The sequence below is a fragment of the Ochotona princeps genome, chromosome 29 (genome assembly GCF_030435755.1).
Source record: "Ochotona princeps isolate mOchPri1 chromosome 29, mOchPri1.hap1, whole genome shotgun sequence".
Classification (NCBI taxonomy): Eukaryota; Metazoa; Chordata; class Mammalia; order Lagomorpha; family Ochotonidae; genus Ochotona; species Ochotona princeps.
The window spans coordinates 20,014,898-20,036,415 of NC_080860.1; the positions used below are offsets into that span (position 1 = coordinate 20,014,898).

Genomic DNA, 21,518 nt, shown 5'->3' on the forward strand with positions numbered 1-21,518 from the left:
GCTGTGAGGACAGAGCATGGCTGGGGGAGGGCTGTGACGGTTCCCAGTAGGTGTGTGGACAGCAAGGCTGCACCTGCCAAGCCACGTCTCTCATGCCAACACATGAGCCACATTTCCTGGGTCTGGGTCACGGATGAGAAGCAGGACACTCCGAGAGCCCAGCCATGCTGGACGCGTGGAGGGGCCAGGCTCAGCCTCCAGTGTCTGGGCCAGGTTGAGCCTCCCTGCTCTACTTTCTGTTTACCCAGCAGGCAGGCCAGCTATGGGCTGGGTCCCTGGACAGAATGGGCTACAGGATGCTTGGGTGTCCCTCTCCCACACCACCCCATGCCAGCCATGGCTGTTAGGCCCCTGTGGGTTGGGAGGCCCCTCTGGGCAGCGAGTGCCCCCCTTGGAGATGCCATGGGGCTGGCACCAGGATCTGAGTGGAAACTGCAGAGGGCAGGAGCCTCAGCATGGGGACTCCATGCCGCCTCACATGCCCTTCTCCCACACACCCTGGCTTCTTATGCCTAACCACCCCCCTCACTCTCCCACCAACACCAGCACAGCCAATGCAGGACTTGGTTGGGGGAGTGCAAGCCGGGCCCGCCTTGCCCCTCCTCCAAAGAGCATGGACCAGCCCAGATGCCCACATGCCCTGCAGGGATGGCTTCAGGGGATCTGCAGCCCCTTCTCCTGCACCCTGCCACCCCCTCGCCGCCAGCTGATGACGCCCTGAGCAGAAACCCACCCCTGTGGGCCGCCCAGGTCCGAACTCCCTGGCGTCTCTGGAATATAAATAAAGATTTATTCCCTAGCGTGTTCTGCCGTGGTGTCTTCACGCCCACCAGCACGACCCCCTAGCATTAGCCCCGCGGTCAGCAATGAGCCTCTGCAGTAGCAGCAAAACCCTCCCTCCCCCTGCCCAGGTCACTCCCAGGCTTCCAAAGACAGGAACTGACTGCCCCTACCCTCACCCCACCCGAGCTCAGGCTAATCCAGCCCATTGGGGCTTGATGGGCCGCGGAGGGTGCGCCTACCTGCCAGTCAGACAGCGCTGACAGTGGCAGGCCCGGCCGGGGCTTTGTGCTGGTGCTTTAGTGGGGCTGCTAATTCACTCGTGTCTTCCTTAAGAAAACATTGCTTAGAGTCTGCGGGAGCCCTGGATGGGACCCTGCTTGTCAGGCCACAAAGGAATGCTTCTGCTGCAGAACAGGGCGCACGCATGCACTGAGACAGACCTCAGCCGCCCAATTAAGACGCCAAGTACAGGCCAGATCAGCCATGTCCCATTTAACGCACGGCTGGTGGCACGCCCTGGCTGCCAACCCCTGGGGATGGCTGAGCTTTCTGTCTTCCCTCCTCCCTGGCCTCCCTCGGTGTGGTGGCCAGGCAGTTCGGAATCTCTGGATGCCTTGGCCCAGGTGGCAACCTCTGCTGTGTGGACAGGTAAGGAACTTGAACATTCCCTGTGGCTATGTGTTAAGCCTGGATGCTGCTGCAGTGTGTCACTATGCCACATGGCACACGTTCAAATCCTGGACCCACCACTCAAATCCAGCTCCTTGCTAGTGTGCCTGGGAAAGCAGTGGAGGATGGCTCAAGTGCTTGGGTCACTTCTTTTCTTTTTTAAAGATTTTTTTGAAAGGCAGACTTAGAGAGAAACAGAGGGAGATCTTCCATCCGCTGGTTCACTTTCCAAATGGCCTCAATGGCCAGAACTGAGCCGACCTGAAGCCAGAAGCCAGGAGCTTCTTCCTGGTCTCCCATGCAGGTGCAGAGTCCCAAAGCTTTGAGCCATCCTTCGCTGTTTTCCCAAACCACAAATGGGGTGCTGGATGGGAAGTGAAGCCACTGGGACTTATCTAGGATGCTAGCATCACAGGCAGCAGTTTTACCCGCTGTGCCATAACGCTGGCTACTGGAATCCCCTCACCCATTTGGGGAATGAACAAGTGGATAAAACATATGTCTTTGTCTCTCTCTGTAACTCTTCTAAACAAATGAATATTTTAAGAAGAAATGCTACAGGGCCTGGTGCCATGGCCTAATGGCTAAAGTCCTCACCTTGCATGCACCAGGATCCCATATGGGCACTGGTTCTAATTCCAGCAGCCCCACTTCCCATCCAGCTCCCTGCTTGTGGCCTGGGAAAGCAGTCGAGGAAAGCCCAAAGCCTTGGGACCCTGCATTCGCATGGGAGACCTGGATGAGGTTCCTGACTCCTGGCTTTGGATCAGCTCAGCTCCAGCCACTTGAGGAGTGACTCATTGGAAGGAAGATCTTCCTCTCTGTCTCTCCTCCTCTCTGTATATGTGACTTTGCAATAAAAATAAAATTAAAAAAAGAAGAAGAAGAAATGCTACATTCTCTTTGGGAGTGGGGGGAGCAGGACCTGTGCACTGAGACAGCGCCATCTGTCCTGATTGTGACTCACTGCACTCACACACCCAGGCCTGCCCCTGTGCTGGCCCCTCCCTACCAGGTGCTCTCTGCCTGGTCCCCCAGGGGAGCCGCCTCCCCGCCGCCTTTGCATGTTTTTATGGTGCAATGAAAATATGATTTTAATTCCTCAGATTGTTCCGTGTAACCTGCAATTACCCCCGGCACGCTTCTGCTTCTGCTTGGGATTGTGCAAGGGCACGGGCAGGTGGAGGTGTGGGCAGGGGGCACTTCACTGGGGCCCCCTCCATATTAGTCTCCCCTGGGAAGCAGGGAGGGTTCTCTCTCGTACCTCCCTGAGCACCCCCCCACACTGCTGGCTAGCAGGTCCTAAGTGCAGCTCCCCTCCCCCACAATACCCTTCACTCTCATCTGCAGGTGACAGGCATGCCTTGGGGTGACAGACAGCTGAACATAGGACTCAGGGGTGCAACAGGGGAGGGCTGGGCCCCAGGAGTCTTGGGGCAGCCGGCTCACTGGAATTACCCCTCCCTCTGTAGCCTCAGGTATGGGCTTGCCCCATGGTGTCTTGGCACACATGCTCCCCTGGCCTGTGACCGCTGCATCCCCCATGCCCATGCAGCATGCCAACTGCTCCCCTGACTGCAGGTGGGCTCTCACCCACTGGGGCCACAGGTAACCCAAAACCTGCACCAGGGCCACTCTGAGAGATACCCGACCCCACAGCGCCCCTGCTGGCGGCCTAGGGTTCAAGCCCTTTTTCCCTCCCCTGCCCTGTCAACCCACCTCCGGTCCTGGGGTAGGTGAGTGTATGTGCGTGTGTGGCGGACCACAGTGGCTGACCATTGCCAGGCACAGGCCAGCAAGCAGCAGCATTAGCTGTTGCCTGAGGCCCCCAGGAAGATACCTCCAGTAGGTCCTGTCTTCACAGGCCGGTCCTGGGAAGGAAGTGACTGAGTCAATTCTGCTTCCAAATGGAACTTAAGCCAGCCTGGTTCTAGGCGACCACCCTGCTCCTGGGCTGCAGCTATTCACCTGGCGTCCAGCCCTGGGAGTATGGGGAGGTGACCCAGTAGCTGGGGTTGCTCCATTTGAGTCCTAAGTTTTGCTCTCATTGCCTCCCTCTGGCTTGGGCTGCCACTGACTGACTGACTGCTGGCGTCCCACTGCTAGACATCCACAGAGTCGCAGGCAGCAGCCCTAAATCTGTCATGGGGACCCCAGGCTGGGAAAGAGGCCCTTCTGCTTTTGGCCTACCTCTACCTCCCCCTCTCCCACCCCATTTGCCAGCTTGTTTTAATGCTGGCATCAGTGGCAGCCCAGAGCCACACTGCCTGGGCCTGGGTGACATTCGCACCTGTACCCATTCCTTCCTCCACCCCTACATAAGAGCTGGGCAGTCTGACTGGATGCTGCTCTGGGTGCTTCCGGTGCCAGGCCTGCTCCCCTCCTGCCTCACCAGGTATCTTTATGCAACCAGGCCTGCCAATGCTTTGCCCTGCCCTTGGCCCAGCCTGGTATCCTCAATGGGCTGGTGAGGAAAGGAGCTGCCCGCTGTGGGGAGCTGGCAGGAGCCTGCCCAGCAACAACAAAATGGGATATTCCACTTTGGGAAGAAACTACCTAGATGGTTCTAGATGGTTCTTTGACAGGCAAGGATGCTGCAAGAGGTTGACCCTTGGGGAAGTGGAACCGCTGAAGGCCTTGGGTGAGAGGGTGCTGTCCTCATCTGGTCCAGCTCTCTCCTCTCCCAAAAGGTGTTCACTGACCTTGGATGAGAACTGGCTGCTGTGGCTGCCCCAGGCTGACCTAACAGGTCCATTGCTTTTTTAAAAATTTATTTTATTTTTGTTAGGAAGTCAGATATACAGAGAGGAGGAGAGACACAGAGGAAGATCTTTCATCCATTGATTCACTCCCCAAGTGACTGTGTTGGCTGGAACTGCACTGATCAGAAGCCAGGATCCAGGAGCCTCTTCTGGGTCTCTCAAGTGGGTACAGGTTCCCAAGGCTTTGGGGCATCCTCAACTGCTTTTCCAGGCTACAGTCAGAGAGCTGGATGGGAAGCTGGACTGCCAGGATTAGAACCAATGCCCATATGGGATCCTGGCGTGTGCAAGGCAAAGACTTGAGCTGCTAGGCTTCCACTCCAGGTCCTCATTGTTTTGTTTTTTAAGATTTATTTTTATTAGGCAGATTTACAGAAAGAGACAAAGGTCTCCCATCCATTGGTTCATTCCCCAAGTGGTCACAACAGCCAGAACTGAGCTGATCTGAAGCCAGGAGCCTCTTTTGGGTCTGCCGCATGGGTGTTATTTTTATTAGGCAGATTTACAGAAAGAGACAAAGATCTCCCATCCATTGGTTCATTCCCCAAGTGGTCACAACAGCCAGAACTGAGCTGATCTGAAGCCAGGAGCCTCTTTTGGGTCTGCCGCATGGGTGCAGGGTCCTGAGGCTTTGGGCCATCCTCTACCTGCTTTCCTAGTCCATAGGCAAGGAACAAGATGGGAACTGGACTTTAACAGTGCCCATTTGGGATCCTGGCATTTGCAGGGGGAAGATTAACCAGTTGAACCATTGTACCAGGCCCTAGCAGGCCCATTGTATAGATCAGCCCAGAGTACTTGGTCATGGGAGCAGCCATGCCTGCTGTCTTCCCATGCACTGGAGGACCATCTCTGTCCCTCTCCAGCACAGCCTGGCTCCTTCAGATGGCTCAGGTGTCTGGGGCTTGCCCTGGGGCTCCCTGACCACCCCCCTTCCTGGCAAGCACCTGTGCTTGAGGGCCCTGAAGGAGGAGGCCGGCTGCAGGGACCCACGGGGACCCGGCCAAGCATGCCAGTCCCTTGCCTGCCTAATCCCTGCCCTGGTGCGGTTTATGAGTGCTCAGGTTACCCTAATCCCAGAAACCCAAGCCGGGGCCCCAGCAACAGCAGCAGCAGCCATCACCGCTGCCTTCCCAGCACCATCTGAGGTGCACATGAGCAGCAAGGGGTCTCCCTCGTGGGGACCCTCTGCATCTGTGGCTGAGCCCAGGAGGGCAGGGAGCCCAGTGACCACAGGGGTGATAATCCTACCCCACCCCGGTGCTGCCTGGCTTGGGGTTTGGGAGAGGGGTGGATTGACATCAGAGATGACAAGGTGGGGCCCGCCTGGCCTCTAGGGTTTTGTGGGACAGTGACTTCTCCCTCTAATAAAATCGGATCTTCTTGGCTTATAATTGATGCTCGAATAACACCAAGTGTCTGGGAACCGAGTGGGGCTCTAACCAAGAGGCAGTGTGAAGTCCTGCGGGAGTTGGAGATGGGGGGGCAGGAAGGGAGGGAAGGATCCAACTGGGCCCGGCTCCTGGACCCCCTGAGAGCCCCAGCCCACAGGCCACTGGGACAGCCATCTCACTTGGCAGTGTCTTCAGCCTTGTTCAAGTTCAGCCATTCTGTGAATTTCAACCCCCTGCCCAGCCCGGTCCTCTGTATTAGGATGTATTTTCCTGAGCTCCGCCCATTTGATGAATGACAAGCCCGATGCCCATGGGTGCAGTGGAGCAGCCCGGGTGCAGGCAGACGACGACCACCACCGCTGTGTCCATAGCGTCAGGCCCCTCTGTCTGGGTGGGAGGCCAGCCCTGCACCAGCCTTCAATGGCTCATTGTTCTGCCCCTGGTGGTTGGCATTGGGTCCGGTGATTGTAATAAAAGCCCTAACCGGCAGCCCGTGCTTGGGTTTCCATAGCTTGGGGAGTATTTGATTTTCAAAGTTCTTGGGGAAGGCCACGTGTTCCGTGTTCACAACAGCCCCACTCCTGCCAAGTTAGAGGCACAACCCCCACCTCATCCCCCAACTACCACTCCCACCCCCATCCCTTCCCACACTTTCACTTTCTCCAAAGGCCTCATGCCCTTGGAGCTGACATTGCCATGCGGTGGGCTAAGCAGCCACATGCAGTACCAGCTCCTGGTCCCGGTTGGGTTCTTGCCTACTGCTCTTCTTGATCCAGCTTCCTGCTTGTGCCTGGGAATGCAACAGAGGATGATCCAAGTGCTTGAGCCTCTGGGAAACCCAGAAGAAATTTAGGGAGTGAACCAGTGGATGGAAGATCTCTCTCTGGCTCTCTCAGTAACTCTGCCTTGCAAATAAATGGACCCGGCATGGTGGCCTAGTGGCTAAATCCCTCACCTTGAATGCACCGGAATCCCATATGGGTACCGGTTCTAATCCCAGCAGCCCGCTCCCTATCCATTTCCCTGCTATGTATCTGACACAGCAATAAAAATAAATAAATCTTAAAAAAAAATTAGAGGGGCCCAGCACAATAGTGCAGTGGTTAAAGTCCTCGCCTTGCAAGTGCCAGGATCCCATATGGGCGCCGGTTCTTATCCCGGCAGCCGTGCTTCCCATCCAGCTCACTGCTTGTGGCCTGGGAAAGCAGTTGAGGACGGCCCAAAGATTTGGGACCCTACACCTACGTGGGAGACCCAGAAGAGCTCCAGGCTCTTGGTTTCGGATTGGCTCAGCTCCAGCCGTTGCGCTCACTTGGGGAATGAACCATCGGACAGAAGATCTTCCTCTCTGTCTCTCCTCCTCTCTGTATATCCATCTTTCCTCGACTGCTTTCCCAGGCCACAAGCAGGGAGCTGGATGGGAAGTGGAGCAGCCGGGATTAGAACCGGCGCCCATATGGGATCCCGGCGCGGTCAAGGCGAGGACTTTAGCCGCTATTTTTTTTTTTTAAGATTTATTTTTATTACAAAGTCAGATATACAGAGAGGAGGAGAGACAGAGAGGGAGATCTTCCGTCCGATGATTCACTCCCCAAGTGGCCGCAACGGGCCGATGCGCGCCGATCCGAAGCCGGGAACCTGGAACCTCTTCCAGGTCTCCCACGTGGGTGCAGGGTCCCAAGGCTTTGGGCCGTCCTGTATATATGTCTTTCCAATAAAAATAAATAAATCTTTTAAAAAAATTAGAGAAAGACCCAGACATGCCCAGGTGGGAGGCCCAGACCGGGTGGTTGGGGTGAGTCTGGTCTACACGGGCTCTGAGCAGAGAGAGAAAAAGAAAGCATCTTTTAAAAGATGGTTGTTGCAGGGCCCCAGGCTGACCCGGCGTGGCCTAGCGGCTAAAGTCCTCGCCTTGAAAGCCCCGGGATTCCATATGGGCGCCAGTTCTAATTCCCATCCAGCTCCCTGCTTGTGGCCTGGGAAAGCAGTTGAGGACGGCTCAAAGACTTGGGACCCTGCACCCATGTGGGAGACGTGGAAGATGTGCCAAGCAGTGTCCTAACTGCTTAGCACCAAACACCTGTCTCTAACGGGGTTTGCTGTTACTGGGTCTAAGTGCATTTATGAATCTTTGCTGAAGAGTATCAGGCCTCTGGGCCTGCAGCTGAGTCTGTTCTGTAACCTAACTTCGGAATCCTGCGGTTAGGTGCATGCCCAGTTGCGGTTGTGCTTTCCTGATGAACTGAGTCTTTTATCAAGATGAACTGTGCATTCCTTCCCCTGACGTCAGCAGCAGCTGATATTGATACAGCCACATGAGCTTGCCAATGTTTTTGTTTTGGATTATAGAAGGGCACTTCAAACAGTTTGTGGGAAAAGAGAGGTAAAGCAAGCTGATTTTGGTGCAAAAAATGTTGAAGAAGCTGCATAGTTTATTCTTTTTCTTTTTTATTATTATTTTTTAAGATTTATTTATTTGTATTACAAAGTCAGATATACAGAGAGGAGGAGAGACAGAAAGGAAGATCTTCCGTCCGATGGTTCACCAAGTGAGCGCAGCGGCCGGTGCTGCGCCGATCCGAAGCCAGGAAGCAGGAACCTCCTCCAAGTCTCCCACGCAGGTGCAGGGTCCCAAAGCCTTGGGCCGTCCTCGACTGCTTTCCCAGGCCACAAGCAGGGAGCTGGATGGGAAGTGGAGCCGCCGGGATTAGAACCGGCGCCCATATGGGATCCCGGAACGTTCAAGGCGAGGACTTCAGCTGCTAGGCCACGCCGCCGGGCCCTCTTTTTCTTTTTTTAAGATTTATTTATTTATTTTAATTGGAAAGTCAGGCTTACAGAGAGAAGGAGAGATAGACAGAAAGATCTTCCATCTCCTGATTCACTCCCCAAGTGGTTGCCACAGCAGGAACTGGGTCTCCCATGCAGATGCACGGTCCCAAGGCATTGAGCCGTCCTTGACTGCTCTCCCAGGCCACAGGCAGGGAGCTGGATGGGAAGTGGAGTACCAGGAATGCTACTTGGCAACCGAATGAGATCCTGACACATGGAAGGCAATGGCTGTAACCACTAGGCTACCATGTTGTGTCCACATCGTTTATTTGTTTTTGGTTTTTTTTATTAATTTCTAAATATTTATTTATTTGTATTACAAAATCAGATATACAGAGAGGAGAAGAGACAGAGAGGAAGATCTTCCGTCCGATGGTTCACTCCCCAAGTGAGCGCAACGGTCGGTGCTGCACCAATCTGAAGCCAGAAACCTGGAAACTCTCTGTATATCTGATTTTCCAATACAAATAAATAAATCTTAAAAAAAAATAGTAAAACCCCAGCTGGAGGTAACTGCCTAGGTTGCCTTGTATCTAGGTAAGTGTTGCGCTGCTGGGAGAAAAGTGGCTAGTAACTGGTAGGCGTTCTGGGCTTGGTTAATGCCAGATCTGTGCTAGTTATACCAGTGTGCTAGCATAGTTGCCTATTCTATTCTATTTTTTTTTTTTTAAAGATACGTGAAGGACACGTGTGTGGCCAGTGGGGATGGGGACTCCAGCCCAGGACACACTGCTTTGGTCCCCCGGCATGCCGCGTGCCACTGTGTGGTGGTGGTGGGGGGAGTGTGAATTGCCCAGAGAAGGAGGTCTGGGGACATGTTGGAGTGGAGGCTGCTGAGAGCATGTTTAACAGGTGGGGAGTGACTTCTGGGAGCTTCTGAGGGCACTGTACTTGCATGTAGGCAAGGGAGCCGAGAGACGGGTGGTTTAGAGGAGGGAAACTGGAGGGCATGTCTAGGTCAGGCCAAGGTACCCACCCAAGTGGGAGACCTGGGCTGGGCTAGTCTGCAGCACCTGCTGGCACATGTGAGAGCCAGAATGGGGCTGGGGTGGTTCTCTGGGCTGGGCTTTAGCATTAGCCAGTTTACATGAGAGCCAGGGCTTGGGGCAGACTGCACTGGGCTAGGCTACAGCGCCCATTGGCAAGAGCTAGAACTTGGGGTGGGCCATCCCAGGCTAGATTGAAGCATCCACTATCATGTGCAAGACCTAGAGATGGGAGCAGGCCTAGTAAGCTTAGGAGCTTCGGGGATTCCCCTCCTAGGTCACTGCTTCAGCTAGTGAATGAGACCTGGGACGGAGGGCAAGCCAGGCCAGGCCAGTAGGGCTGTAACACCTGTTGGCTAGCATGTGGGCTACATCTAATGGGTCATCTTCCATTGTTTTCCCAGGGGCATAAGCAGGGAGATGGACCAGAAAAATGGAAGGCAGAAGCAAGTGTGTTCTGGTAGCCAGGTAGATGTTAACTTATATGTGCGGGAAGTGCTTAAGAAAAGGGAACTTAGACCCTAGGGCTTTGGGGCCCTGTCTGAGAGGCCCACCTGGGTTGTCAGGTATACTCTTGTGAAACCGGGCTTGCATGCTAAGTGTCACTTCTCAGTCTCATGGCTGATTTTTGTTTTTTTTTTTCCTTTCTGGCTAGAAGGCGTGAGCCATAATGGTGGACCACCTCAGAGTGGCTCAGATTTTGTGACATTTCATCCACAAGGAACATGGTCAGAGAGAAGGCAATTTGGATTTGGGGTGGGGGAGGGGGTCGCAGGCTGTTTGGGCCTTTAGCACAGGCCTGGCTGGCAGCTGGCTGAGCAGCTGCGATTGGCCAGAACGGATGGCAAGGCTCAGCTGAAAATGTACTGGAACTCCCTCTCTGCCCTGAGGGAGGAAGTTTAACCGATCAGTTCAATTAGGAAAGACACAACCGAAACATCCAAGTTTCATTCACACTCCGAGGAGGAGGAGGGGGCAGCGTTTCCCGGCTGGGTGCCACTTTTATTATTTTTGGCCCGGGCAGTTTGAAGTCCTGCAGACACCCCCTCCATAATCACCCCCGGGGAGGGGAGGGGGCGCGGGCCAGGGGTAAGGAAAGTACAATACGATCTTTGATTCTCGTTCCAAGGATCAAAGAGAGCAAGGCTCGGTGTCAATGCAGATAACATTTCAGAGCCCTTTCCTGAAGGGAGTCAACTGCCTAGGAGGAAGAGGGAGCTGGTGTGTTCGCCTTGACCAGCCTCATTTTCCAGGGCGTCCGGGTTGCGTGTGGCGGACATCCAGGTCCTTGACCCAAGGGTCTGGGGACTGGGGCACGTCCATCCCGCTCAGACACTGCGGAGGACAGGGGATGGCTTTTCGCCAAGTGGTGCTGCCGGTTCTCTATGGTCTCGGGAGGGGCCTGCACACACCCATACTGACCAGGAGACCCACAAGCTCTGCCTGCAGTCTCCTGGCACGCCGGCCGCTGGCGACAGGGCTGGGGGGAGAAGGGTGTGGAGAGCTAGGCGCTTGGTATCTAGCACCGGCTTGGAAGATGACAGAACAACCGGGCATTCCCAGGGAAGCGCCCACGAGGCTCGGAGGCCTCTTGGTGGACCCCAAGCCCTCCCCAGCTGACTGCAGGGCAGCAATGGCGGCGTAAGGCGGGAAGACGGGACAAGCCCGCGCGCAGAGCAAAGCAGCTTTCCTCCCGGCGCCCCGCGCCTGCGCACACAGCCCCGCCTGCTCTCGTGGCACTGGGCGCGCTCCCATCACCCCCCGCGCCGCGCTGCCGCGCTGGCAGAATCCGCGAGCGCCTGCGCGGCCACAGCCCCGCGGAGCACGGCGCAGGCGCGGCTGGCAGAGCGCGCGGCCGCGGCCCGCCCGGGAGGCCGGCGAGGGGGCGTGTCGGGCGCGCGCACGGGGGACGCACGGGTCGGGCGCGCGCACGCCGGGGGCGTGGCCTGCGATCCGCGCTCTGGGGCTCGGGCGTCGTCGGCTTGGGCTGGCCGGGCCGTGTGGCGGCGAGCGCTCGGGAGGCCGGCGAGGTAGCACGTGTCGGCTGCGCCTTTGCGTCCCTTTCCCGACTCCCGGCTGGCGCGCCGCAGTTCCGGGCTCTGCGCTGGCAGGGTTTGGGGTGGGTGAGGGGCCGGGCCGAGGGCCCTTCGGTCGGTTCTGCAGTGCAGGCCGTGGAGGCGGCGCCGCGTCCGTCTGGCCTACTCTCACGGTGCCCAATCTCATTCTTCCTACTGTAGGTCGCGTTTGGTCGTGGCCCTCGGAGGAAGGCCCGTCTCTGGCCGCTGCCGACCTGTGGGACCTTCTCGGCCCGCGCCTCGCGTGTTTGTAGGTAGGTGAGTTTGTTACTGGCCTGGGGGGCTTGTATGCTCATCTTGCCTGCATGGCGGCCGCAGGGCGGGGAGGCCCGGATAGTCATCTGAGGCTTTTGGTGCACGATTCCTTTTTGAGGGGGAAGGGTCCCAGACACTGCCCTAGTGCACATGCGCCGCAGTTCCATGCTTCTGCCCCTAGAGCGCTGTCCAGTCCAGGAAAAGGCCCCAGGTGCCCCCAGGGTCAGGCAGAGGTTGGGAACAGAAGCAAGAGACGGGAATGGTGGGTAGAGGCAGGGGGAGTGTTGGCGGGAGGTTGTCAGATGTGAGGACGGTGGGCAGGGACCCTGCAGGTGGGCAGGGCGATGGTTTGCTTCCAAGTGCAGCTAGGAAGAAGGGACGGCAGAGAGATGGCTTAGTGGCTCTCGGGCAGCTGTGGGGGGTGCTGGTAGAACCGGATGAAGGACAGGACTGGACTCAGCACCTGTGTGCAGGCCTGTGGGGTAGGTAGGCCTGCTACATGTGGGGGGAGGGGAAGCTGGGCTTTCAGGGGGAGTGGTTGGGTCTGAAGGGTTCCAGGAAACTGGGGGGAGGGGCTGGGTTCCCAGTGGGAAGACCCACTGTGGTTCCCACAGACCTTATATCCCTGTATATTAGCTGAGTGGGTGGGACAGAGAGGGTCTTATGGGAGTCCTGAGTGGACAGACTGGGCTGTACTTGATCTGGACAGATACATAGTCCCAGAGCAGGGCTCCTTGCACCAAAAGTGTCGCCACTGACTTGTGGGACCTTTAGTGACCACTGTGTGGAGGAGGGGCAGATCCGGTGACTGGGGTCTCCAGGCCCTTAGCACAAAGGGGGGGACAGGTGCAGTAAATGGGATTCTAGGATTTTTTTTTTTTTTTAAGATTTATTTTATTTTTATTGGAAAGTCAGATATACAGAGAGGAGGAGAAACAGAGAGAAAGATCTTCCGTCCGATGATTCACTCCCCAAATGACCACAACGGCTGGTGCTATGCCAATCCGAAGCCAGGAGCCAGGAACTTCTTCCATGTCTCCCACACAGGTGCAGGGTCCCAAGGCCTTGGGCCGTCCTCGACTGCTTTCCCAGGCCACAAACAGGGAGCTGGATGGGAAGTGGAGCTGCCAGGATTAGAACCTGCGCCCATATGGGATCCCAGCACGTTCAAGGCGAGGACTTTAGCCACTAGGCCACGCCGCCGGGCCCAGGATTCTAGGATTTTGTTTTAACTTATTATTAATTTATTTGAAGAGCAGAATTGGAGATCTTCCATTCACTGGCTTACTTCCAAATGGTCAAAGCCAGAAGCCAGGAGCTTCTGGGTCTCCCTGTGGATGCAGGGGCTCAAGTACTTGGGCCATCCTCTGCTGCTTTCCCAGGCACATTAGCAGGGAGCTGAACTGGAAGTGGAGCAGCTGAGATTGGAAATGGCACCCTTATGGGATGTTGGCGTTAAGCACTGGCCCCAGAAGCTAGGATTTCACATTGCGGGAGTGTTGACAGACACGGGGAATCCAGGGAGGTTGTGTTGGGGTGGGGAAGGCAGTGCTTGCACTCGGAGAGTTTGGAAAAGCATGAGGGGTTGGGCATGGCTGGATCTGGTAGCAGCCCAGTGCCCTGAGGCCATGGTGAGGAGGAACCTTAGGACGGGTTGTGTGTGTACTCAAGGGCTAAAGGTGTTGAGACCTTGAAGTATGGCATGGGTGGCGGTTGCCCATGGTCTCGGCCACTTGCTGCTGGGTGGCGTGTCACTTCGTGGCAGTGCCAGGGTGATGATGGTACCAACCCTGAGTCGAGGGGGGATGGGTTGCTGGCACCACTAGAGTGCTCAGTGAGGAGTTGCCACTGCTGTTGTCCCGAGACTCCCCGACAGTTCCTGCCTGGCCCCCATGTTCTCCTGGGGTTGACAGTATCTGTCACTGGGCCCCACCCCTTCAGCATCATAGGTGGCATCTGCCTGTGTCATTGGACTTGCACTCGGAGCTCCTAGCTGGGTCCCAGGGTTACCTCCCTGCATTCGGAGCTCCTAGCTGGGTCCCAGGATTACCTCCCTGCACTCGGAGCTCCTAGCTGGGTCCCAGGGTTACCTCCCTGCACTCGGAGCTCCTAGCTGGGTCCCAGGATTACCTCCCTGCACTCGGAGCTCCTAGCTGGGTCCCAGGGTTACCTCCCTGCACATGGAGCTCCTAGCTGGGTCGCAGGGTTACCTCCCTGCGCTCGGAGCTCCTAGCTGGGTCGCAGGGGTTTGCCTTGCTGGTTCTCTGCTGCTGGCACCGTGACCATCAGGGGAGCCTAGTTCCTGCTTTCCCGCTTGTCTTTGGACAGATTGCCTCGGACGATGGTCTGCGTCTGACAGTCCCCTCGGCTCAGCTGTCAGCTCTCCCTGCTCCTCTGCACCTGGTTCGGGTCAGCCACATCCCACCAGCCGATCCCTGACAAGCCCATTGTGCCGTGCCAGCCTCTTCTGTCTGCACCTGCCCTCCTGTGCCAGCTCTCTGCTCCCTTGTGCTCCCAGCATGTCTCACGGCCAGCCCCAGCGGCAAGGCCCTCCTATTCCCATCCAGGCAGCAGCCAATTACGCCAACGCACACCCTTGGGAGCAGATGGACCCAGCCTCTGGTGCGGTGGCGTATGCCCCCATGGTGGATCCCTGGATTGAGAGGCCCTGCTGCGGGGACCCGGTTTGCGTGCGCACCACCATGGAGCAGAAGAGCCCCGACAGCAGCGCCCCTGACCAGAAGCCCCCAGAGAGAGTGCCCCTTGCTGTGCGCGTACCCCGGCCCCTGCGGGTGGACTTCCACTGGGTGCCTGGCTCAGATCCAGGCACCTTCGACGGCTCCCCGTGGCTGCTGGACCGCTTTTTGGCCCAGCTGGGTGATTACATGTCCTTCCGCTTCGATCACTACCAAGACCAGCTCAGCCGTGTCTGCGAGATCCTCGGCCGCCTGACTGGCCGTGCCCGGGCATGGGCAGCCCCCTACCTGGACGGGCAGCTGCCCCTGCCTAATGATTATGAGCTCTTCTGCCAAGAGCTTGAGGGAATAGTTCATGACCCTGAGAATATTGCCGCGTTCCGTGCCGCCATGCCCTGCTCCCTGCCCCCGGCCTCGAGCCAGCCGCCAGTGGCCCCGCAGCTGCCCGTGGTGAGGCAGTACTTAGCCAGGTTCGCAGAGGCCCTGGCTCTCAACATGCGCACTCCCCCGAGGCCTGTCCCAGCAGCATCGGCCACCCCTGCAGGACCTAGGCCTGAATCCACACCCAGAAATGCCCAGCAGAACATCCCTGGGCCCACAGAGACCCCTGCACCCTCGAGTTCTGCGGGGAGCCCTGGTCCTGTTGGGGCAGCTGCCCCCCAGCCTGAGGGGGGAGCCCTCGAGGCTGCTTGCCCTATACTCTCAGAATCTGTGAGGCCACATGCCCAGAAGGAGGACCTAGCGTGTGCAGGGGCTCCAGAGCCCCAGAAAACAGAGGAAGGGGTAACTGAGACCCAGGGAGGCCAGGAGGTGTCCTCGGACGCCCCCCAGGGAGTACTGGAGACCCCAGGAGAGCCATCATTTTCTCCTGTCCCATCCCCTACATCCCTGGGTTCTCAACCTGACCCAGACAGTTGTGATGAAGTGGCCTGTGCGTCCGGAGAGGCCCGTGACCCCCATTTGGGGCACAGTGACCTCCCCACGGGGCCAGGTGACCTCAAAGAGGGGTGAGGGTATGTGCTTATTCAGGACCCTTCCCTGCCTGAGTGCAGGCAATTTTCCCTGCCTTGGGGGCTGCCTTTTGCCCCCCTGGCCCCCACACTGGGTGCTCAACTGCATCCTCGCCTGGGTGTGCTGCCGTGCCTAGGCCTCTTCCCACCCTGAGGTTCACTCCTATCTTATCACTGTCACCCACCGCACCTGCTAGTGTGGGAGGGGCTGACTGGGTTCCTCCAACCTTGGTCCCCGATGTTTGTATCAGTGTGGGGGGCAGTGTTGTGTCCCGCTGTGTGCACACAGGCCAGGGTGCCTAACAGACTCCTTAAACATCAGTCGTCTGTGTTGGAAAGTTTCAAATTCCTGACTTTTTTGTATAGCATAATGCCTTTTTGTATGCTGTAAACACTAGACTATTCCCCTTGTCTGATGTATTTCCAGTCCCCGATGTCCAGCCTTTATCCCTTTACCCTAGTGACCTGTTAGTCTCCCCTCCCCTTCCATTAAAGTAGCCTGTTCAGTTTCTACACATGAGTGAAGTCACATGGTTTCTCTGTGTCTGGTGTATTTCATGTACTGACCTCTAGGCTCTTGCCTACTGCCTGAGGCAGCAGGTCTGGTTTGAAATGCCCATCACATACCTGTGCCACGTTGTATGTGCGTCTGGGTTGATGCCATGTCCTGACCATTGTGAATGGAGCATCCAGCTGGGATGGTATTTGGGTTGGATGTCCCTGTGGGTTTACCAGTTGGCTTGGCCTGCTGGGAGGTTCGGATGCAGGCAAGAGGATTGCAAGGCCCTTGCTAGATCACCTGCTCAGAAGGAGGACCTGTTCTGTGTAACACATGACAAGGCTGATCACCCATGACGTGGGATTCTGTGCCTCCATGCCACTGCTGTGGCGCTACCCTTCCCCTCTGCTCCCGTGGGCTCCCTGCACATCACCAATAGAACCCTTGATACCCCAGTGATGTGAGTGATGTGTGACTGCGAGGCAGACAGCCATACGCAGGGACTCTGTCTGTCGATGCTGATCCATGGCTGAGTGTGGGCTGAGCTGTTGTCCTAGCATCACAGGTTGCTATTGGCGTGTTATTGTGTACTTGGTGGCGGGGGTCTGGTGGCTTGGGAACCCTTCAGTTAGAGGAAGCAGATTCCACCCGCCTCCAGCTTGTAGGCCCCAGAAGGGATTTGAATGAAGGCCTGCTTTGTGATGCCAGCAAAGCTGCATAAAGAGGAGGGGGTGGACTTTGCCTGTCCAGAGGGGCTCGGGGAAGAAGCCCCTTTCAGGCTTGACAGTTTTGGAAACAAGAGAAGTCATTCTCCTGGAGACTGAAGAAGGGACAGGCCTGAGTTGGAGATACGGTTACTCTATTTGGTGACTGTCCCTTTAAAATGGCTCTGGGTCCCTCTAGTTTTATGTGTGAGTTCCATCAGGTTGCCCTGGAGCTTGGCACTCTAGGACCTGGTGGAAGCTGTGAGCCAGCAGGAGGACAGAAGGAAACCAGGGTGCAGGCTGGATTAGGATCAGATGTAGGAATTGGGTGCTGTTGCCGGGTCACAGCTGGGACAAACTGACGGCCTGAGCTGCCTGTGGCTGCCTGCCCCCTCCACATTGCTGACCTCCGTGTAGCTGCCTGTGCTGTTTGCATCTGGTGGACCTGAAGTGGCTCTGCTCACCCTGTCCCACTGGGCAGCTCTCAGTTGGATTCTGGGGTACCACACCCCTGAGTGCTGTCAGTGGCAACCTGCTAGACCTGCCAGAGAGCACTGCAGGGGACTTTTTTTTTCCCCCCCAAAGATTTTATTTTTATTGGCAAGTCAGATTTAGAGGAGAGAATATTTGTCTACTGGTTCACTGCCTAAGTGGCTGCAACAGCTGGAGCTGAGCCAGTCTGAAGCCAGGAGCTTCTTCCGGGTCTCCCATGTGGATGCAGGATACCAAGGGCTTGGACCATCCTCTGTTTCTTCCCAGGCCACAAGCGGAGCTGGAAGGGAAGTGGAGCAACTGGGTTACGGACCAGCACCCATATGGGATCTTGGTGTGTGCAAGGCAAGGACTTCAGCCACTAGGCTACTGTGTCCCTGACCTGTCTTTAATTTGGAAAATACATCCTGTCTGTGGCCATTGGGCCTTACTTAACCTCTCAGGAGAGGAGAGGGGCTGGATTGGTTGCTGACTCCCTCCCGGAGGCCAGCACAGGTAGCGTAGAGGGGCTCTTGCTGGCCTTCCAGCCAGGGCATGTCCTGTCAGCACTGAGTGGTACCTCTGCTCCTAGTCGGGGAAGAGCCCTTGTTCAGACCCGGGGTTGTTCCCCACCCCTGGCACTGGCACGTGGGCTGACAGCCTAAGGGACCACTGAGAGCAGCATTCGGCAGCGACCAGCTCCAGCTTGGCTGAATGGCCAGGCATGCCTCCCAGTGTCTGTCCCTCGTTTCTTTCTAAATAGCTGGAGATGGGGCTTGTGCGCTTAGTGGCTAAAATCCTCGCCTTTCTTTTTTTTTTTTTTTTTTATTATTTAACTTCATTAATTACATTGTATTATGTGACACAGTTACATAGATACTTGGGTTCTCCCACCCCTCCCCAAACCCTCCCACCATTGTGGATTCCTCCACCTTGTTGCATAACCACAGCTCTGAATCCCATATGGGTGTCTGTCTGTATCCTGGCCACTCCAGTTCCCTTCCAGCTCCCTGCTTGTAGCTTAGGAATGCAACAGAGGATGCCCAAAGCTTTTGGACCCTGAACCTGTGTGGGAGACTCAGAAGAATCTCCTGGCTCCAGATCGGCTCAGCTCCAGCCATTGGAGCCACTTGTGGAGTGACGCAGCCGACGGGAGATCTTTCTGTCTCTCCTCTCTATAAATCTGACTTTCCAATAAGGAAAAAAAAAAAATCTTGGGCCTGACATGATAGCCTAGTGGCTAAAGTCCTCGCCTTGAACACGCCAGGATGCTATATGGGTGCTGGTTCTAATCCCAGCAGCACCGCTTCCCATCCAGCTCCCTGCTTGTGGCCTGGCAAAGCAATCAAGGACGGCTCAGAGCCTTAGGATCCTGCACCTGTGTGGGAGACCTGGCGGAAGCTCTGGGCTCCTGGCTCAGCTCCGGCCATTGGAGACACTTGTAGAATGAATCATCGGATGAAAAATCTTCCTCTCTGTCTCTCCTATGTATATCTGATTTTGCAATAAAAATAAATCTTCAAAAAAAAATAGTTGGAGATTTTATTTCCTAAAGATAGAATGTGGTGGGTGCTAGGGGATGACTTGTCAGTTGTCTCCAAAACAAATTCTTTTTTTTTTTTTTTAGATTTTATTATTATTGGAAAGCTGGATATACAGAGAGGAGGAGAGACAGAGAGGAAGATCTTCCATCCGTTGTTTTTCACTCCCCAAGTGAGCCGCAATGGGCCGGTACGCGCCGATAACCAGGAACCTCTTCCGGGTCTCCCACGCGGGTGCAGGGTCCCAAAGCCTTGGGCCGTCCTCGACTGCTTTCCCAGGCCACAAGCAGGGAGCTGGATGGGAAGTGGAGCTGCCGGGATTAGAACCGGCGCCCATATGGGATCCCGGGGCTTTCAAGGTGAGGACTTTAGCCGCTATGTAACGCCGCCGGGCCCCTCCAAAGCAAATTCTAAAACAGGATGTGCTCAACATAATTCCTGTGCAATACTGAGTAGTTTATGAAGCTGCAAGTTTTTGGCTGGTTGTGGGAATTATTTGTATTTGAAAGGTATAGTTATGGAGAGGAGAGACAGAGAAGTCTTTATCCACTGGATGATTTCTACTTGGCCTCAGTTGACCAGAGCTGAATTGGTCTGAAGCTGGTGGGGTGGGAGCCAGGGGCTTCTGGGTCTCTCACATGGGTGTAGGGGCCCAAGGGCTTGGGTCATCCTCTGTTGCTTTCCAGGCCCATTGACAAGGGAGCTTGCCTGAAAGTATAGCAGGCAGGACTGGAGCTGGCACCCATATGGAATGCCAGCACCATGGGAGAGGCTTAGCCTTCTACACCCACTGTGTTGACCCTGAAGCTACACTATTTAAAGCACTTGGGCATTGATGGAAATCTCTATTTTTGAATTTGGAGGCGGAGCCAGCGGTGGGGGTCAGGAGAAGCTGTTGGGGGCAACCTGTTGGTATGGGTAATGGGAACTGCCAGGGGCCTGCCTCCCTGTGCCTGCCCGTATTGCAAGTAGATTAGATTTTGCCAAACAAAACCTCTTGACATTCCAGGGAGAAATGTGGATGAGTTTAATTTGTTGTTGTTGTTGTTGTTTTGGTTTTTTGTTTGTTTCTTTCTTTTTAAAGATTGATTCATTTGAAAGACAGAGTTACAGAGGGAGGCGGATGAGATACAGAGAGATCTTGTATCCTGTTTCACTTCCCAAATGTCTGCAATGACCGGAGCTGGGCTGGTCAGGAGCCAGAGCTGCTTCTGGGTCTCCCACTTGGGTGCAGGGGCCCAAGCACTTGGATCATCTGCTTTCCTAGTGGAGCAGCTGGGACTTGAACCAGTGCCCATATGGGATGCCAGCACCGCAGTTGCAGTTTTTGGTGCTATGCCACCGCATCAGCCATCCCTGTTCTCACACACATTCCTGTGTTTCACTTTAATCACCTGTTTAAGGGCACTGTCTTTGAGTCCAGTTCTGGGTGAGTTAGAGCTCAGGGCTCCAACAGAACAGTTGGGGGTGGGACACAGGTCACCCTAGGACAGTGCTAAGGGCGGAGATCTTGGGTTTCAGTTTTTGCCGTTTTGGACAGTGCTGAGATGCCGAGTGCTCGAGCCCCTATGAGCAGTGCAGTAACCCTTGGTTCAGTGCCTGAGGCTTTTTGTTTGTGACTTTGAAAGTCTGTCCCGGACCCAGTTCAGTAGCCTAGTGGCTTAAGTCCTCGCCTTGCACGCACCAGGATCCCATATGGGCACCTTTTGTGTCTTGGCAGTCCCACTTCCCATCCAGCTTCCTGCTTGTGGCTTGGGAAAGCAGTCAAGGACCAAAGGAAAGTCAAAGGAAAGTGCTTTGGAGCGGGTTAGCTCTGGCTGTTGGGGAATGAATCATCGGATGGAGGATTCTTTCCTCTTTCTTTCTGTGTTTCTGACTTTCCAATAAAAATAAGTAGATCTTAAAATAAATTATCTGTCCCTACCTGGCAGCTCAGGGACCTTGCCCAGTACTCACCATGTTTTGCTGCTCCTGTCAAGTCCATTGTCATCGTAGCCGGTGTGAGGGCGAGGCCACTGTCACCATGGAAGGCCTGTGATGGGCAGGGCGGGGGGCGCTCTGCTGCCATGCTGAATGTGTAATGTGAGCAAGAAATAAATTTTTGATGTGTGAAGCCACTGAGTCGGGACTCGTGTTTTCCACTGTGTAGTCTGACCCGGGCGAGGCCAGTCTGTCTTCCCCCCTTGCACAGGATGGGCTCACCCCTGGGGCTGCTACATAGGGCATTCCCTGCCCCCCACACCTGACTCCTGTGCAGCTTCCCCAAGCCGGAGTCTGCGCTGGTTGCTGGAGGTCTGGCTGGTCACTGCAGTGCTGAAGTACACATATAGCCAAAGGGACAGTGGGAGGCGTGCATGTCCTTTCCTGCTCTCTGGGCCATATTGGCCTCAGGATGGTCACCCCGTCACCGTGCCTGCAGTTTCCCTGCTGGTGGGGCTCTGGAGGGCGCTGGGAGGGGGCAGCGGTAGGGGGTAATTTCCTCTCCTCTCCTCCTGTTCCTCCTGTGTCTGCAGTCTGCAGCCTTGGGCTGCCCCTTGTGCAGTGGTGCTCCTGATCAAGGTGACAGCTTGCATGCTAGGGCCTGGGGTGTGATGAGCTGGGGGGATTACAGGCTGTGCATGTCGGTAACCCTTGGTGAGGACAGCTCCACCTGAACCAGGTACCAAACCCATGGCCGGGGCTGGGAACAGCAGGCTGTCACCCTTGTGGACACTTGGCTGTGGCAGGTACACATGTGTGTAAGTGTGTGTACAACCCACAGTGCCCACCGCCCTGGGCAGGAACCCTCTTCCAAGTGGGACCCCTTCCCCATGTTTCTACCCCCAATGGAACAGGCCCTGA

The 21,518-nt window shown here is 55.9% G+C and overlaps 3 protein-coding genes across 6 annotated transcripts in view; all 3 read left to right on the plus strand.

Moving 5' to 3' along the window:
* Positions 1 to 807, plus strand: part of TXNRD2 (thioredoxin reductase 2) — a 49,179-nt gene extending 48,372 nt beyond the window's left edge. For all 3 annotated transcript variants that reach the window (XM_058656462.1, XM_058656463.1, XM_058656464.1), the window contains exon 18: positions 547 to 807. The gene's annotated coding sequence lies outside the window, so the exon portion shown is untranslated. The remainder of the gene's footprint in view (positions 1 to 546) is intronic.
* A 10,606-nt stretch (positions 808 to 11,413) lies between these two features.
* RTL10 (retrotransposon Gag like 10) lies at positions 11,414 to 15,537 on the plus strand. Of its 2 annotated transcripts, none has more exons than XM_058656600.1 (3): positions 11,414 to 11,456; positions 11,664 to 11,759; positions 14,085 to 15,537. In XM_058656600.1, the coding sequence occupies exon 3, from the start codon at positions 14,276 to 14,278 to the stop codon at positions 15,461 to 15,463; it is 1,188 nt and encodes a 395-aa protein (XP_058512583.1). In that variant the 5' UTR covers positions 11,414 to 11,456; positions 11,664 to 11,759; positions 14,085 to 14,275; the 3' UTR covers positions 15,464 to 15,537. The 2 variants fall into 2 exon arrangements, with proteins under 2 accessions (XP_058512583.1, XP_058512584.1); XM_058656601.1 differs by having other exon boundaries at positions 11,417 to 11,456; positions 11,664 to 11,755.
* Positions 11,435 to 21,518, plus strand: part of GNB1L (G protein subunit beta 1 like) — a 52,716-nt gene continuing 42,632 nt past the window's right edge. The window contains exons 1-2 of the mRNA XM_058657015.1: positions 11,435 to 11,456; positions 11,664 to 11,759. The gene's annotated coding sequence lies outside the window, so the exon portion shown is untranslated. The remainder of the gene's footprint in view (positions 11,457 to 11,663; positions 11,760 to 21,518) is intronic.